The sequence below is a fragment of the Chrysochloris asiatica genome, unplaced genomic scaffold, assembly GCF_000296735.1.
Source record: "Chrysochloris asiatica unplaced genomic scaffold, ChrAsi1.0 scaffold00007, whole genome shotgun sequence".
Classification (NCBI taxonomy): domain Eukaryota; kingdom Metazoa; phylum Chordata; class Mammalia; order Afrosoricida; family Chrysochloridae; genus Chrysochloris; species Chrysochloris asiatica.
In genome coordinates, this window is record NW_006408525.1 from 19,408,862 (window position 1) to 19,426,028 (window position 17,167).

A 17,167-nucleotide genomic window follows, 5' to 3' on the forward strand; every position below is an offset into this window, starting at 1 on the left:
CCAGTCAGTCCTGGTGATTAGTTCTATGAAATGCTCATTTGTAGCCAGGTTAATACTACGCTTCCAGTTCTACAGCCAAACTAGGCTCTGAGTGTTTTTGAATTTCCTACCCACACATGAAGTGTTTCTTGTCTTGATCGTAGGACCAACAGTTACAAGTTGGTAAAGACTTTCTACAGTCTCAACAAAAAATCTAAAGCCCTCTTTACTGTTCAGGCTCTAACTCCTCCTGCTGATGATCAGAAAACATGAGTTAATGCAGAGGAGATTTATGTCTTAGCCATAACTCAAATCATATATTTCAATAGCCCCATTCTCTTTACAGTTCAAAATCTACTGCTGACCTTGGGTTTATTTTTTATATTTTTCTTGTTAGAATTATTTGAGGACTTTGGTAGTTTAAACTCTTTTCCTTGCTGTGTATGAGGAAAGCTAAAGCTGTTATCAACTTCTTATTCTACGGATACTAACACGGGTTTTCAGTGTTTGTTTGTTTTTATTATTATTAATTTTTTGTGATGTGAATACCCTCTCCCATCAATACTTGTATTATGGTGCTATACATTTGGTAATGATCCTTTAATATTGGGGAGGGATTTTAAAAATACTGTGATTAAACTGGGTTTCTTCCTTCATTGATTTTCATATTTTAAATAAAGCCACAGTCATTTATACAAAAAAAAATAAAATATATCTGTTCCTGGGCAAATCCTTTGAGGACAGAGGACAAAGTAAACTGCATAAGGTTTTTACATCATTTCTGTATGTATTTGATATATAGATCAATATCTGTACAAATTTAATCTTTTATTTTCTTGGTAACTTGTGATCATTGAGAAAGTGTTTGAAACTTTCTCATGAAGTGTATATAATGGCGTGAAAAATTCTTTCAGAGAAATTTATGTTCCTTTCATTTTTACCAAATTGCAAATTTTCAGCATGGATGTGAAAAGCATTAAAATTATAACTTTGTGTACACAATGAAAATAATTCACTAAATTTGCCCTTTTTTACACAAAATAAAATGTCAAAGATAAGGTGTATTTGAGCAGTTCTTTAATATGCTTTTTGGGAGGGGTTATTCCAAATATTGAGTGTCCAGAGACCTTTGGGAAACTGAGCCTCCTCATTGTGATCTCAGAAGTGCTGGACTCACGAAGAACAAATTCATTCACAGCTGGTAAGGGTGCCAGGGGCCTGCCAACAGAAACGTGCTAGGCTGCCTAAATGAAAGGTGGCTGGAGGTTTGAATCATACCTGAGGCACCCGGACAGAAAGGCCTAGCAGTTTACTCCTGAAAATCAGCCATTGAAAACCCTGTGGAGTAGTTTCACTCTTAAGAGTACAGTGGCCATGAACCAGGCTCATAGTTAGGGTGGACAAGGCTACATTTGAACGAGGGTTCCACAGAAAGGTAGGGCCAGAGGGGAAAGGCAGCACAGAGGTGGACATGAAATTAAATCATGTTTCAGGGTTGGTATGCTTGTTTTTAAAGAGGCTTTTAAAAAAAGAACCTCAGGATATCCGTTATTCCAGCTAGCTCTTGCTGTCATTATTAAGAGTGAATGCTAAGAACCCCTTCTTTACCAACTACTGGTTCTTTGTAAAATTAATTACGATCTTACTGCAGATGAAGTTTATCTAGAATTTTCAGAATGAAAGATGGTACTGAAATGGATTAGGCCTCTTCAGAGGTTAATTTCACACTTTCAAAAAATATGTTTCAAGTGAAAAAGTAGAAACAAGTTTCTACCTTGCTGCCTTGCTCCATACCTTAAAAAAAAGCCAAACTCTGCCATCAAGTCAACTCCAACACATGAGGACCCTATCGACCAGAGTAGAACTGCCCATAGTGTTTCCCAGTCTTTAAGTCCTTCTAGAAACAAGTTGCCACATCTGTCATCACAGAGTGGTTAGTGGATTCAAACTCCTGACCTGGTTACTCAAGCACTTGTGTGCTAATCCATCAGGGTTCCTACTCATGGTGGCCCTATAATTGCCCTGTTGGTGTGAAGTGCCATCAAGTCAGTTCTGACTGATAGCAACCCTATAAAAGCAACCCTGTAAAGGGTTTCTAAGGAGCAGCTGGTAGGTTTGAACAGCTGACCTTGCGGTTAGCAGTCCAGTGCTGATCCCACAGCGCCTCAGAAAGACTCCATAACTGCTCTAGTTATACTCTAGCTTGGTGCTCATTTAATATCCCATGAACTTTGATACATAAAAATTCCCCATGACTTTTGAAAAACTCCTTTCTTGATATGCTTTATGCCCAGAACCTGTTGTAAGATTAACAAGGTTTCCCCAAAGCATTCAAAGCACTATTTGTCCACCCTTGTGAGAGAAAGACAATGGTTAGATTATTTCCTTTTTAAACCTTTAGTGAAGTTAAGAGTACCCTGTTTGTCCTGTTAGGAATTCCAAGTCCCACCCAAGAAGGGGCTAAAATATTGACAATGAACAGATAATGATGTAACTAATGCATTTTAAGGGGTCCTGGTGTGGAGCTGCAGGATGATATGTTGGACCGTAAGGTTTGAGCCACAAGGTCGGTGGTTCAAACCCACCAGCCACTCCTCAGAAACCCTGTGCAGGGTGGCTATGAGTCAGAACTAACTTGATAGCACTAACAACAAACACAATGCATTTTTAAGTTTTATTGAAAAGCATAAAGTGTTCTGAATAAGTTGTCCACTTTTATACACCTAGCTCTCTATCAAACTAAGTCCTAAACCCAACCTTACTTCAAGAGCAAGTACTTTCAGTTAATCTACCTTTCCTTCTGCAAAAAAGGAGTGGAGGCAGCATCTGACCTTTGACTACACAAGGTGGAAGGAGAATCGGATAACTCCACATTAGTCAGCTAAAAGCTGATACTGAGGCAGAAGTCAGATTTACCTTCTCCCATTTTATCAATTCTGACACCAAAGGTCCATCCCAAGGCACTCTTTACTTCTTAATTGGGTTAAATAATCCATTGCAGTGGCCACACAGAACTCAAAGAGTGTTTATGTCTTTGGGGTTTTTAGGGAAGTTATGGGTCCAGTTCAGGATCAGAAGTATTCAGGATTACAGTGCTTTGGCCTGGAGCACCTCTTCTCACCGCTGCCCACAGGCATGCCTCTCTGGTCCCTGGTCTCCACCCTTGGCTTCTGCTCTACTCAGTCAAGCATTACAAAACTCAATTAGCACTGATAATAAATGTCCAAAGGACATCCCACTTTGCAAGCCAGCCTCCTATGCCCAGAGTCTCTCTGCTTTACTCCTTCCAGAGGCCAAGAAGACCGCTGCTGTCTTGTGCTTAACACCACGGGGTTTGCTGTGACGTCTGCCACCACTGCTTCTCCACACAGGGATCACAGGATCCAACCAACATGCTCTGCTTTTGGCTCCATTCTTACTTGATGGTCATGAGATCTCCCTTCGCCCCCACTCCCGCCTCTGAGACGGCCTTCACTCTATAACCATCAGGATGGGAAAACTGACCAATCCACGTTAGACTGTCACCTAATCCTGCTGTGGCACTACAGGATAAGCACCAGACTGCTAACAGAAAGATTGGTGGTTCAAACCCACCAGTCACTCCTTGGATACCCTATACAGGTTGCTATGAGTTAGAACTGAGTCAACAGTACCTAAAAACCATTTTGTTGGGAGTTGCACAGACCAGTTAGAAGAGCCATAATTCACCATACCACACCTATTCCATCACTAAGTCTTGATATCCAAGGCCTGCCTAGCAATTCCCATTTCAACTTTGGCTTCACCTACCCTTCATTTCAGGACTTTTCTTGTGTGACTTGGCCAAGAGCACACAGTGAAGCCAGCTGCTCAGGCAAGTCAGGCTCCTCGTCTGTAAAATGCGGGTTACTAAGGCAACCTCCTGAATTCGTTGATCAGCACGTGCACAAAGCCAGCCAGTATTTCACTGTGCTGCTGCTAATCCAAGGACCTCAGTCAGTGTGCACAAGAAACACAGCACATTAAAACAGGAGTCTCTACATCCTGCCCCAGAATCTAATTTATTTCTACTTACCTGTATCAAAAGCATATAGCACAAACGTCTGTTAATTTTGAACTTGAAAAATAATTTAGAAATATTTTTTTGTCAGTTTCTTTGCAATTAAAACCTAGACTTTTTTGGATAGGAAGCTGTCAATTCTTATAGCCATTTATTTAGTGTAGCAATCAGCACAAAATGCACCAATGAATCAGGGAGTAACATTTAGCTTTAACTAAATGTTAATAGGAAACTGTTCATACGTTCATGTACTAATTCCATTTTTAAACCAGATTCAGGATGACAGTGGTCTAATCTATTGTATTAAGTGCTGTCAAGTCAGTTCCAACCCACAGCAACCCTGTATGGGGTTTCCGAGGAGCAGCTGGTGAGCTTGGAACCCCCAACCTTGCAGCTCAAACCGCTTTTCAATCTGGTGCATTAACCCACAGCACCACACTAGGTCTCCAATCTATTATATGGATAGGTGCTGTTTGGCCTTTTGTAACTGCCAAACCAAAATGAACCATAAAAGCAGGAAATAAAAAACTACTCAATAACCTCTCATATCCAAGTGACGAGACGAGTAAGAGGGTGGGAGTGTGGGAATTGTCGACCAGCTATGGGCCAGGCACCAGGTTAACTACTTTTGTAATTTCATTTCATTTTCAGTATAATGGTAGGTGTTAGTCCCACCTTATAGATGTCTTCCATTCCCTTATAAGTACCTTGTCCAATTTGCAGTCAGAAAACATGTCAGTCTGAACCTTGTGGTTTGCAGTCCAGTGCTGATCCTACAGCGCCACACTAGGAGTCAAGTCTATAGACAGTGCTCCTCTTTGTCAGGGAACCAAGTCACCCCCTTTGACGCAATATCAAACACAGGAGACAGCACCCAGTTTCCAAAGGCTTTACTCATAAATGTGCTTTCGGAAAGGATCTTCAGTATCATATCAATTCCAAACCTCTGGCATGAAGAGCTGTGTCAAAGGCTCAGGGGTTGGTGTTTTGTCCACTCTTATTCATAGATCCAGTCATGGCTACAAGACTTGTAGTCAACCAATTCCTCTGGCTTAAACCAGAGACTGATTTCTTTCTCAGCACTTTTTACTGAATCACTGCCATGAATGATGTTCCTAGAAAGCAAGCAGTGACTAGTTAGACATGTTTCAAAGTACCAAAGTGTGTTTTAATAGGTGAAACAAGGAACAATGCCGACCTTTGCAGACAAACTGTCCCTTGAAGCAGGAAATCAATTACCCACTAAGTATTTCTTCTCTTTGTTTTTTAAACTTACTGTGATTTGGGCTAAGTTTACAGAGCACTTTGGTTACCATTCATAAGCATTTGTTGGAGGGCAGTCAACAGAATGTAATTAAAAGCATCTTCACACTTCCACCCTGTGTTTCCTATTTCTCTTTGTCCTTGGGGCCTTCTGAGCTTTCTCCCTGGGCAAATTCCCTTTGGATCTTGTATTGTTGCTTGTTCTGAGTGCAAACTTCCCTGATATTATTGGTCACCTGATAAGCTTGCCTATCTTTTGGCTGACATTCCAGTCACAAGGATGAGTTCAGTTCCAAGATGGAGGAGTGTCCAAGGGTCATAGTCTTGGGGCAAAGGATTCCTTCTTAAAAGCAACTATGAAATGAAGGGCTTTGATTTAAAATACCCCTTGTTGTGAAGTGTTATAAGGACCTTGTATAGGGTTTCAAGGAACAGAACGGCTGGAGAGCTTGAACCTGGTGAGCTTGGACTGCCAACCTTGCAGTTCAAAGTGACCTTGCAGTTTTGGAAAACTTATGCTTCCAAGTTTTCCTTTCAAAACAGTTGTACCTCAAGACTGCTGATGCCAAAAACCTTCCGTCTCAATTTTTGAAGAGTGCTGTTAAGTGCCATCAAGGTAGTTCCAACTCATAGCAACCATATGCAAAAAAACAAGACACACTGTCCGGTCCTGAGCCCGCCTCAGAATTGTTCCGCATTGCTATTACCACTGTGCCAATCCATCTCTCTGGCGGGGTCTTCCTCTTCTTCGCTGACCTTCCACTTTACCAAGCATAATGTCCTTCTCCAGGGATTGGTCCAAGGAGTCCTGGTGTAGTGCTGTGGGTTAAGGCGCCAGACTACAAAGCCGTTTAAACTTCAAGGTCGGCAGTTCAAGCTCACCAGATGCTTCTTGGAAACCCTAAACAGGGTCGCTATGGGTCGGAACCGACTCGACGGTACTTGAAAACAGTATGTCTAAAGTATGAGATACAAAGTCTTGCCAGCCTGGCTTCTAAGGAACATTCTGGCTATACTTCCAACACAGGTTTGTTCTTCTGGCAGCCCATGGTATTTTAAATATTCTTCTCCAACACCAGAACTCAAATGTATCAATTTTTCTATGACTATTAGAAACACCATGACTTGAGTCAGGCATACCTTAGTTCTCAAACTGATCTTTGCTCTTGAATATTTTAAAGATGTCTTTTTGCAGCAGATTTTGCCTAATGCATTACATCTTTTGATTTCTTGACTGCTGTTGGCATGAGCGTTTTGTGGATCTAAGCAAAATGAAGTCTTTGACAACATCCATCTTTTCTCCATTTATCATGTTATTTTTTGTTTCAATTGTGAAGATTTTTATTTTCTTTACATTGAGATGCAATCCATACTGAAGGCTGTACTCTTTGATCTTCATCAGTAATTTTTAAGTCCTCTTAAGCTTTCTGAAAGCAAGGTTGGAACATGTGCATATGGCTAGTTGTTAGTAAGTCTTCCTCAAACTCTGGTGCCATGCTTTTCTTCATATAATACAGCTTCTCAGCATACAGGCTGACTAAGTATGGTGAAAGAATGCCAGTCCTGGTAGGCACCTTTCCTGGTTTAAACCATATCTGTTTCTGTCCTCTTTTTCTGTTCAGACAACTGTCTCTTTGGGTCTATGTGCCCGTTCCTCACAAGCAGTCAAGTGTTCTGGAATACCCATTCCTCTCATAGCTTGTCATGATCCACTCACAGCCTTTTCATAGTCAATAAAGCACAAGTGAACAGCTTCCTGATATGCTCTGCTTTCAGCCACTGTCCATCTGACATCAGCAATGACAGCCGTAGTTCTTCAGAATCCAACTTGGGTTTCTGGCTAACTATTGAACATAGACCATTTCGTTTTGGTACACTGACTGTGTAACCCCCTTCTATCTTCTTTTGAGGCTTTCTACATCCTTCAATATTTGGCCCAATCCTTCAGTACTGCAAGTCAAAGCTTCTTTCAGCTTGAGAAATTCTGAGCATGCTCTTCCCTTTTGGTTTTCTAACTCCAGGTCTTTGTACATTTCAGTATAATACTTGAATCTGTCTTCTAGAGCTGCCCTCTGAAATTTCTGTTCAGTTCTGACTTCTAATTTTCCCATTGATACTATTTGTTAATTTCCACATTAAACTGGGTCACCTCCCTTTGGAATGGGCAAATGTGAATCTCTTCCAGTCAGCTGGCCAGGTAGCTGTCTGCCAAAAGGTAGCACTAGTCAAAACCTACCACGGCCTAAAAGTGTAACGTGTTATCAAGGGCGGTTTCTGCTGGATTTCCTTACAACACTGACTTACACCGTCCAACAAGGAAGTATGTGCTTATTAAAGACCATCTTTAATTGTGCTTTTTCTAAAATACTTTCTTCCATTTAAGTCTCATAATCTGTAAAGACAGCCAGACCATTGTCTCCTTTTGCATCGTTGAATTAATAAAAGTTTAAGTGACGCATCCATAGAGCCAAAAAGGGCAGAGCCCACACCCGGTCCTTTGCACTGTGTCATATAGGACCTACCACATACAGCAACCTTGTACAGTGTCTTGGTTAAAATTTTATAGAAGCAGATGAGGGAAGCAGTTATTTAAGAAAACATTTATCCAATGATAGCTAATAGCTAATTTCAAATTTTTCTAAAAAAACGGGACATGTTAAAACTGTTTGCTTTAAATGCTATGAAGGAAAAGTGATCCAATCCCCGCTTCTCAGGACTCACCTGCCAACCTGAATACAGAAATCTCCACGAATGGTGCCTGGCTTAGAATCCGCTGGGTTAGTCTCCCCAAGCATCACTCGACCTGTCTTGACCACGTTCAACCCTTCCCAGACCTTGAGAGGAGAGAAAAGCATGAGCTGTGCCACACAGGACATCCAGGGACTAACATTTACCCCCGACCAACAGCACATGTCAATTAGGCCAATCAAAGCATACTGCTAGGACAAAGTCTAGCAAAGATGGACATAGGAGACCGAAGAGTCCTTATACAGCCTTAAACCCTGAGAAGCAAAGTGCTCTATCAGTAGGAAAGGCTTCCCAGAACACCCTTAAAGCAAGAGACGGGGAAGATTATCATGAAAAGGAAAAGTATACTCCAGGAAAGAACAGATCATACACGGGATATGAGAGAACAGGAAAAAACGTTCTTTAGTTCAGAAAATCTTAAAAGCCTCAAATGCTTATCAAACAACTGAAACAATTTAATGTTTTTTTATAGGCAAAAATGAAGTAATTTAGCACTTCTGTGTTTCGAAAGATGGGGGTTAATATTGATTTATTCATTTTGATTACTAGTCACATCATTATTTGCAAGTGGTGGGTATTGGTACGGGCATGAAATAGAGCAGTATTTTCTAGTCCATGGGCTGTAACCAATATAGTTAAATTATGATTGATATGTATGTATGTAGATACCCATACACATGAGGGGGCTTCAGAAAGGTAGTGCAGAAATGTAACTAAAGGATAATGAATTTTCCCACAAACTTTTCAAGGCCCCCTAAAGTACGTATGTATGCACACACAAATACATTATACATAACCCATATACAGAGACTGGATTTGCTATAAAACTGTATTTCTTACTTTTATATTTCTTACTTTGGGTCCCAGTTAGAAATGTTTGAAAAGCAGACACTTCATTCCATCCTGAGAGTCATTAAGGGCATTATTATTATCTGATTCCCACCATTCAAACAGCCTTCATTTTGCCTAAGGTCTGATTCCCTTTCCTTTTTCTTCCCAAGTGCCTAGTTGCTCTGTTAACTAACCCCAAACCAAAGCAAACCAAATCCAGTGACACCAGTTCTGACTCAGTGTGACCCTGGGTAGAGTTTTCAAGGCTGTAAATCTTTATGGGAGCACAAAGACATCTTTCTCCCATGGCACGGTGGTGGGTTTGAACTGCCGGCCTTGTGGTTACCAGTCCAGTGCGTAATCTACAGCACCTTAGGAAGCTGCTTTTGTAAAATAAAGATTTTACAGTAAAAGTGGAAAAGTAACTGAAAAAGGGAATAGAACAAGCAGAAATTGAGCAAAGCCAAGTACCTCTCAGCCCTTATATAAAGGGACTTCAAAAAGTGGGAAAAACGGGAGTTAAGAGGAAATGTTTGTGCATTTTTTGAAGCCCTTTCAATCCTCAATACCTTGGTTCCCACTCGTCCCCCACAAGCACTCACCATGGCCACAACTGGTCCTGAATTCATGTACTTCACCAGGCCAGGGAAGAATGGGCGGTCCTTCAGGTCAATATAATGTTGCTTCAGGTGCTCCTCAGAGGCCTGCCATAAGAGGGGAAGGATCAGACAGACAGTAAGCCGAATTGGCTAGAATGGGCTCAAACAGGCCACAATTGTAAACTCAGGCAAAGGTTTTCATACTGAAAGAATCATTCTTTGGTGGTTAACTGCTGCTCCTCGTAAACCCTGTTGTTGTTGTTGTGTGCTGTGGAGTCATGTATGACCTATAGCGACCCTGTACAGGGTTTGAGGCTGTAAATCTTCACGGGAACAGAAAGTCTCATCTTTGTCCCGCAGAGCGGCTGGTAGTTTCGAACTGCTGACCTTAAAGTTCACAGCCCGATTTGTAACCACTAGGTAACTAGGGGTGGGAGGGAAGGGAGAATAATTCACTGGCTAAAGGATGGATACATGTTAACTGGGGTGATGGGGAAGGCAATATACAAGAGGGCAGTTGGCATAAGGATGATGGAAGGGTAAAGACACAGGTATGCAAGGCCTATAGGGGATAGAGGTAAATAGTGATATATACACAACCTCGTAACAATGTTCTGTGGGTAGACACATGTACAGACTGGATGAAAATGAAATATATTCCACAAATATGTAGCAGTTTGAAAGAGAATATTGGTACGTGGTTGTTGACCTTTCCTGTAAGCACAACTATGAATATGGTGGCGCATATTCATATCTAAGAAAACTTTAGATCCTACCAAACATCTTAAGGCAATGAGTTGCTGGGCCTGGGGGTTCAGAGCCATAGTCTCAAAGGACACCATAGTCAACTGGCATAACATAGTCCACAAACACAATGTTCGGCATCCTACTTTGGTGAACAGAGTCTGGGATTTAAAAACTCATGAGTAGCAGTCTCAGTGCAGCTATTGGTCTCTCCATGTACAAAATAAAGAGTGATGAGAACTGAAGAGGCCTAGAACCAATCAGAGTTCAAGGGACTAAAGAACCTGTAAACATCAGTCTCCACAACAGACCAGAAGAACTAGATGATGGCCAGCTCCTACTACCAACTGCTCTAACGTTACAGGGTCCTGGACAGAGTGGGAAAATATGTGGAACAAAACTCAAAATTATTAGAAAATTATTTTGACTGAGAATGAGACTGGAGGAATCTGAGACCACGGCATTCAAAATCACCTTTCAGATCTAGAAAGGAAACTCACCCTCATGGCCAAGCAGTTGATAGGCACAGGAGAGAAAACACTATTAAGGTCTGTCTGGTGGTGGTGGTCGGTTCTGAACTCAGAGCAACCCTAGATTTCCCAAAGCTGTAAATCTTTATGGGAGCAGAAAGCTGAGGCTTTCTGCTCAGTAACTGGTAAATTCCAACTACCGACCTTCTAGTTAGCAACCCAGCTCGTAATCTACTACACTACCAGCACTCCTAGTCAGGTATGTTCACCACAGAATGGCCAACCATTAAATCAAAAGAGTAACATTTCCCTAAGGACAAAGGTGAGAAGGGCTGGGAAGGTGGGTGGAAAGGAAATAGGACCCACAGAGAGGAAGCCGGCTAACTGTTGAAGGGAGGGGACTGCAATCATTGAGATGAAACAGAGAATGCTTTAATGCAAAGCTGATGATCTTGTCTGTAAACCTTCACTCAATTCACAATAAAAAGGAAAAAAAGTTCAAGATAGTGCTCTTCCCACCCTCAGAACCCTCCATTCACGTGGTGGTGGTTGTGTGTTATTAACATTGGTCCCAACTCAAAGCAACCCTGTTTCCGAGGCTGTAAATCTTTACAGGAGCAGAAAGTCGCTTCTTTTGCCTGTGGAGCAGTGGGAGATTCAAACTGCTGACCTTAGTTAGCAGCCCAACTCATAACGCACTACACTACCAGAGCTCCCACTCACATATTGGTGTTACTAAGTGCTATCGGGTCACTTCCAACTCACAGCAACCCTGTGTATAGGGTTTTGGAGGAGCAACTGGTGAATTTAAACTGTCAACCTTGTGGTTCAAACTAACCTTGTAGTCCAGTGCTTATCCTACAGCACCATAACAGTTAGGTTCTGTAAAAGCCCAGTGAAGTGTTTTTAGTCCATGCTCATAAAGTGCCTTTTGAAAGTCCTATCTAAACCACAAAATTGCTCATAATGTGAGACCTTGTGGATTTCATAATCTTAAAATGTAGGCTCTTTGAAAAGCCAGATTGAGGGGTTAACTTGGTACGTGGGTGTTACCTGTCATTGAAGAACAGCAAAGAAATACAGGCATCCCCTACTTTTTGAAAGTTTGATTTATGAAAAAAATTACATTTGTAAGTTTCTGTTTTTACTAATGAAAGAGAAATCTGAAGAGGATTTTCTATTTTAAGAAAAAAAGGCAGAAAGCAAAACTAACATTCAGAGTTGGTTTTGCAGCACACCCAAGCAAAATCCTGTGGTGTAGCCAAGCTCCTTTCTTCCCAGAACTACAATCAACATCTCAGCACAAAGACCCCAGAGCCTTGGGACTGATTGTGAGGGTTGGAGATGTAAAGGTAGACATTTTGTAGCAAGGAGAGGAGTGATTAACTTTGCAGTCTAGGAGCAGAGGTCCCTGGGAACATCAAGGAAGAAGAGCGGAGAGCAGGACCCTACCCAGAGAAGCAGTGATGCCCGAGATGGAGGCAGAGACGATGATGTGGAGAGATGGAGCAGCTAGGAACTTTGGACCCAGAGAAGGAGAGAGGAGAGGGGCTGTGTGCTGACCACCCGGGCGGAGGGTGGCCAGCAGTGCATATTTGTAGGGCATATATACCCTTTGGTTGGTTGGTGACGCATGGAGGGGACTGTAACCATGGCAATGAAGCAATATATGAAAAAGACCCCAGAACTTTGGACATTACCGGGGTTTAAAACTTCCATTAGCTTTTAATTCCACTTTTCCTCAAACTTTCTGAAGCACCCCTCCTGTATGTTAGTGTTATTGTAGATTATTTGGTATGATATGGTAGCTTACTTTTTTATTCTTGGCCGGATCAAACTTTATCCCATATAAATTCTTTGCTTTATGCATGCTATTTTGGCTTAATAAAGGTTTCACAAAATGCTCCTCTCTCAGTTGAGAGCCAAGCTCCTCTCATCTACTCCCAGTACCCTTTTTAACAGATTTCAAATATTAGTTGAGAGCATTCATCTCTCCACTGTTGAGCCTGGTTACAATTTCAGTACAGACCCGTGCCCCAAATGTAATGTGGTAAATATACTTTACTACCCTATGCCAAAAAGGGGCGCTGGTAGTGTTGTGGTTATGAATCAGGCTGCGAAGCTCTAGGTCAGCAGATCGAAACTACCAGCTGTTCGGCGGGAGAAAGATGAGGCTTTCTGCTCCCGTAAAGATTTGCAGCCTTGGAAACGCTGTGCAGGGTCACTATGAGTCGGAACCAACTCCAAGGTACTTAACAACCACAACCACCCTATGCCAAAAGGAGCTCTGGTAGCACAGTGCTTACGAATCAGGCTGCGAACTGCAAGGTTAGGAATTTGAAACTACCAGCTGGTGTGCGGGCGAAAGATGAAGCTTTCTGCTCCCGTGAAGATTTACAGCCTCGGAAACCCTGTACCGGGTCGCTATGAGTCAGTTCCGACTCGAGGGCACCACCCTATGCCAATGGCATTGTGTAGAGAAAGGGCAGAACGAGGGCCACCCTACCTAGATCCTCAATCATCTGGAAGATTCAATAAAGTCCTGATGTGAGCCACGTGGGCCTGGGGAAGGGGCCTGGTCGGTCTTCACTCTGGGAAGGTAGCACGGCTCGGGACGGGACGGAAGTCAAGTTACCTCTTAACCTTCCCAAGGGCGTCTGTCACCGGCCAAGCATAGGCAGCCCTGCCCTAGCGGGCCTAGATGCCCTGGGCGGAGGGGGGGGAGGGGACACGGGGAGAAGGGATTCCCGCGGGGGCAAATTAGCAAAGGGAACTCCGGCTGAGAAAGGGAACGCGAACCAGCCACTTCCGCGTGGATAAAACACCCGAGACACGGATGCTGCTCGGAACTGGATACCTTCATGAATTTCATGGCCACAAGACGGAATCCCTTCTGTTCAAAGCGCTTGATGATGTCGCCCACCAGGCCACGCTGCACGCCGTCCGGCTTGATGGCAATGAAGGTGCGCTCCGTGTTGGCCATGGTCCTGCAAGGCAAAGGTTTGGTCAGGGCCCGGCGGCAGTTCCCATGCCGGAGAGGCCACGTGGGCGCGCGCGCGCCCGTCCGCCCGCATTCCCATCTGGCCGCGCGCCTGCCCCTCGGCCCGCCGCCCAAGGACACGTGGCTCCCGGACCGCTTCCGCCCCACCAGGCCCGGAGGCCGCCACCCCAGCGGACCCGGAGAGGCGCGGAGGAGACACGGCGGGGGTCCCGGCAGAGTGCAGAGCCGGAAGGGGTACCCTGGATCGGACATAGCACCGAAGCCTGCGAGGGAGGACGCCAGCAGACAGGGTCCGCCCTACGCAGCCCTGGAGGGCGAGGGATTGGGGAGTCAGAAGGGGAAAGCACCCCAGCTGTCTTACCCGGGAGCTGGCAGGGGAGCGGCGGACGCGTGTGCTGCTGGCAGAGTAGAGATGTGCAGCGACCCCCGGAATCGGCAGCAGTGCGCAGAGGAGGGGCGCGGGGCGGAGCGCCGAGCGGCCACACCCCGGAGGACCCAGCCGCCCAACCCGCGGGGGCCGGACGTGGTCGTAGGACACTGCCCTCATCTGCTGCCTTCCTGGTATTCACCTTCGGTTCTCTGGGATCCAGAACCAGGAAGTGATTTGTTCGCCACCTGGGTGCCGCACATCCCAAATCCACATTCTCATGTCTGTCAACCTCACGTGTCCGCTACACACACATATGAAAGCCTTCTCCTGGGTTTGAGCTCTTTACCTTAGTCAGTACCACCTGTTCCCACTGACCACCCGGACACACAGGGTTAAAGCTTGATTCTAGGTCACTTTTGTCCCACCCACAAAGATCTTAACCACCTACCTCAGAAATCCAGCCTCCCTTTCCATTTCCTCTGCTTGAACCAGGATCCAAGTCCTCAGCCTCTCCATTAAAGTAAAAGGCCTGATCAACTCCTCTTCCCACTTGGCGCCTCCCCTGGGTACCTCAAACACCCACCTGACCCTGGCTCTCCCATTTAGGTGACTGCCCACTGAGTACAGGCTGCTTTGCACAGTATGCTTTGTACTCCCCCTGTACAATCTCCACACAATTCTGTGGTCAGATTATCCAAGTCAACCCAAGATACACTTACCTCTGCCACAGGGTACCTCCAGCCTCCTAGGCATCTAAGTCAGTCATCTATTTGCAGACAATTCCCAGTTCCTCTCTGCCTGGCAAAGCCCTGACCACCTTTAGGACCAAGCAGTTTAGGTATAAGGAGCCCTGGTGGCACAGCGGTTAAGCAAGATGAGCTTCTAACCAAAGGTTTGTGGTTTGAACCCACCCAGAGGTTCACTGAGATAAAGGACTGGTACAGATTACAGCCTAGGAGAAGGCTGATGGTTGAAGTGCTACTCTTGTCATATAGGGTCAATGTGAGTCAAAATTGACTCAATGGTACACAATTCAGGGTGGCATCCTCTATAAAGACTTGCCTAGCTTCCCTCCCTCAGCATACCCAGCCTTGTTTTCTGCTTTACCCTCTTGTGTCTGCCCAATCAACATGGAGCTAGCCACAGGATTGACCTTCCATCTCGTCACCTGCATGTTCCTAGCATTACCCTAATGCCCTGTTACTGATGGATGGAATGAGAGGTCAGGCCTCTAGTACACGCATTGGCTTTCCAAAGTCTAGCTGCAGGGGCGGTAAGCAACAGTGCATTCAAAATGACCATCATTCGCTCTCCTTCTGGACACAGATACCCAGCGTTTCTTTTGGCCTCAGCCTGAAGCACTCTCATTTGGGTTCCTTTTCAAATGTCAGCAGTGCTCCTGGGGCAGGTCACTAAAACTTACTGAGTGGCAGTGAGAGCTCTCTGTCATCGCCTCTTTCCTTCCTGTTTGGTGTGGAGTCCATTCTGACTCAGTGACCCTGTGTACAACAGAAACACTGCCTGGTCCAGTCCCATTCTCACTATCGACTCACTTTCCTTCCCAGAAAAACATTAACTAGGTTACAAGTTATCCTATCTCACTGCACACCTCTTCACTTTTGACAGAACACACTAATCACACTGTGTGGAACAGAAATGTGTCTAGCCCTTTATCCCATTGCCATCAAGTCGGTTCTCACTCAGAGACCCTGTATAGGGTTTCTGAGGCTGTAAATCTTTATAGATGCAGAAACCCTCGACTTTCTCCCATGAACAGCTGGTGGGTTTGAACTGCCAACCTTGCAGTTAACAGTCCAGTGCTTATCTAGCAGGGCTCCTTATCTAGCCCTTAGCTGCCCCCCAAAAGGTAACCCCATCCCAATTCTCCCTTCCTGAAAAGTTTCTCCCCTCTATTGCCTCTAAACAAAACAACACAAAACAAAAGCCCATTGCTGTGGATTCCTATAGTAACTCTCCCGGACAGGGTAGACCCGCCCTGTAAGATTTCCAAGGCCATAAACGCTCACAGAAACAGACTGCTACATCCTTCTCCCTCAAAGTAGCTGGTGGGTTTGAACTGCTGACCTTTTAGTTAGCAGCCAAGTACTCTACTACCACCAGGGCTCTACTGACTCTACCCAGCTCCCAAACTAGGTCACCAGGGAAATGCTAAACTTGTGCCAGAGATACTGTGCCCAACAGCTTTTTTTTTCTTCCTCCTCTTGGCAGAACTGAGGACAAAACTGCCCAACTAAAGATAACCCTTCCAGTTTCTTTTGGGTAGGTACAACCATGTGACCAAGTTCTGATGACTGGGATGTAAGAGAAATGATGGACGTAAAGTGAGGTATTGTTTCTTAAAAGGAAGACCTCGTCCACTTCCCTTCCCAACTTGCTAGAAGGTAGTAATCCACCTTGGACTGGTTAGAAGGAACCTAGGTCCTTGGACAACCTCTAAGATCAGAGTCTTACCACCCCCACCCCTCCCTACCAGCTGGGCCTTTTAAATAAGAAGTGCATTCCTATCTTATCTCAGTTAAAGCAGCCAAACAGGCACCCTAATAAACCAAAGCTACTGAGATTTTTTCTGCTTCTTTTGAGACTGTTCCAGGGACCTAAGTCTACTGTCCAAAGAGCTTTTCTGATTTTCGCTGTAATTACAATTTCTCACAGTCCCCATGCACTTGAGTGCCTGGGAGCTTCTTGTGAACAGAATTTTCTATTTCTTCAGAATCTTAACAAACTAGACAACGCTGCTGAATAGATGCCTATTGGGTGGCTCAGTGCCAAGTGTGAATGGGATTGGAGTGGGGAAAGGGGGACATAAAATGTGGAACACAGTATGTTCACTAACAATTTTTTATTTATACTCAGGTGATCTGGAGTACATGAAAATGGACAAAAAAAAAAAACCCACAACCACACAAAATAACCAACTCAGTGAATCAGTGAATTGGGCTGAAACATTTTAATCTGATGGAAGCACATAACACTGTACAAGGAGGTCTCAAGTTTCCCTGCAGATTATAAGAAAAAGTCCCCAGAAATCACTAGGTTAGCTAGTCGCCTGCCTTTGGAAGAGAAGGGAGGCGAAGTGGGAAAGCTCTGTGGTCTGCCTTCCTG

General features: G+C 44.3%; 1 protein-coding gene across 2 annotated transcripts; it reads right to left on the reverse strand.

Annotated features, from left to right (window-relative positions):
* Positions 1–5,015: 5,015 nt before the first annotated feature.
* NME2 (NME/NM23 nucleoside diphosphate kinase 2) lies at positions 5,016–14,183 on the reverse strand. 2 transcript variants are annotated; one of them, XM_006832417.1, is made up of 5 exons: positions 14,036–14,183; positions 13,531–13,660; positions 9,463–9,564; positions 8,003–8,115; positions 5,016–5,133 (listed from the first exon to the last, which is right to left on the reverse strand). In XM_006832417.1, exons 2-5 carry the CDS (start codon positions 13,654–13,656, stop codon positions 5,016–5,018), a joined length of 459 nt encoding a protein of 152 aa, XP_006832480.1. In that variant the 5' UTR covers positions 13,657–13,660; positions 14,036–14,183. The 2 variants fall into 2 exon arrangements, with proteins under 2 accessions (XP_006832480.1, XP_006832481.1); XM_006832418.1 differs by lacking the exons at positions 8,003–8,115; positions 14,036–14,183 and having other exon boundaries at positions 5,113–5,133; positions 13,531–13,656.
* Between the last annotated feature and the right edge of the window lie 2,984 nt (positions 14,184–17,167).

What these genes read in the sequence shown, in the direction of transcription:
- NME2 (XM_006832417.1), bottom strand. Translation starts at nt 13,656, where the DNA reads ATGGCCAACACGGAGCGCACCTTCATTGCCATCAAGCCGGACGGCGTG. An exon ending in TGGCCATGAAATTCATGAAG is followed by an intron (nt 9,565 to 13,530) that starts GTATCCAGTTCC and finishes CTCTTATGGCAG; the next exon opens with GCCTCTGAGGAGCACCTGAA. An exon ending in TTCTGTATTCAGGTTGGCAG is followed by an intron (nt 5,134 to 8,002) that starts GTGAGTCCTGAG and finishes CTTGCTTTCTAG; the next exon opens with GAACATCATTCATGGCAGTG.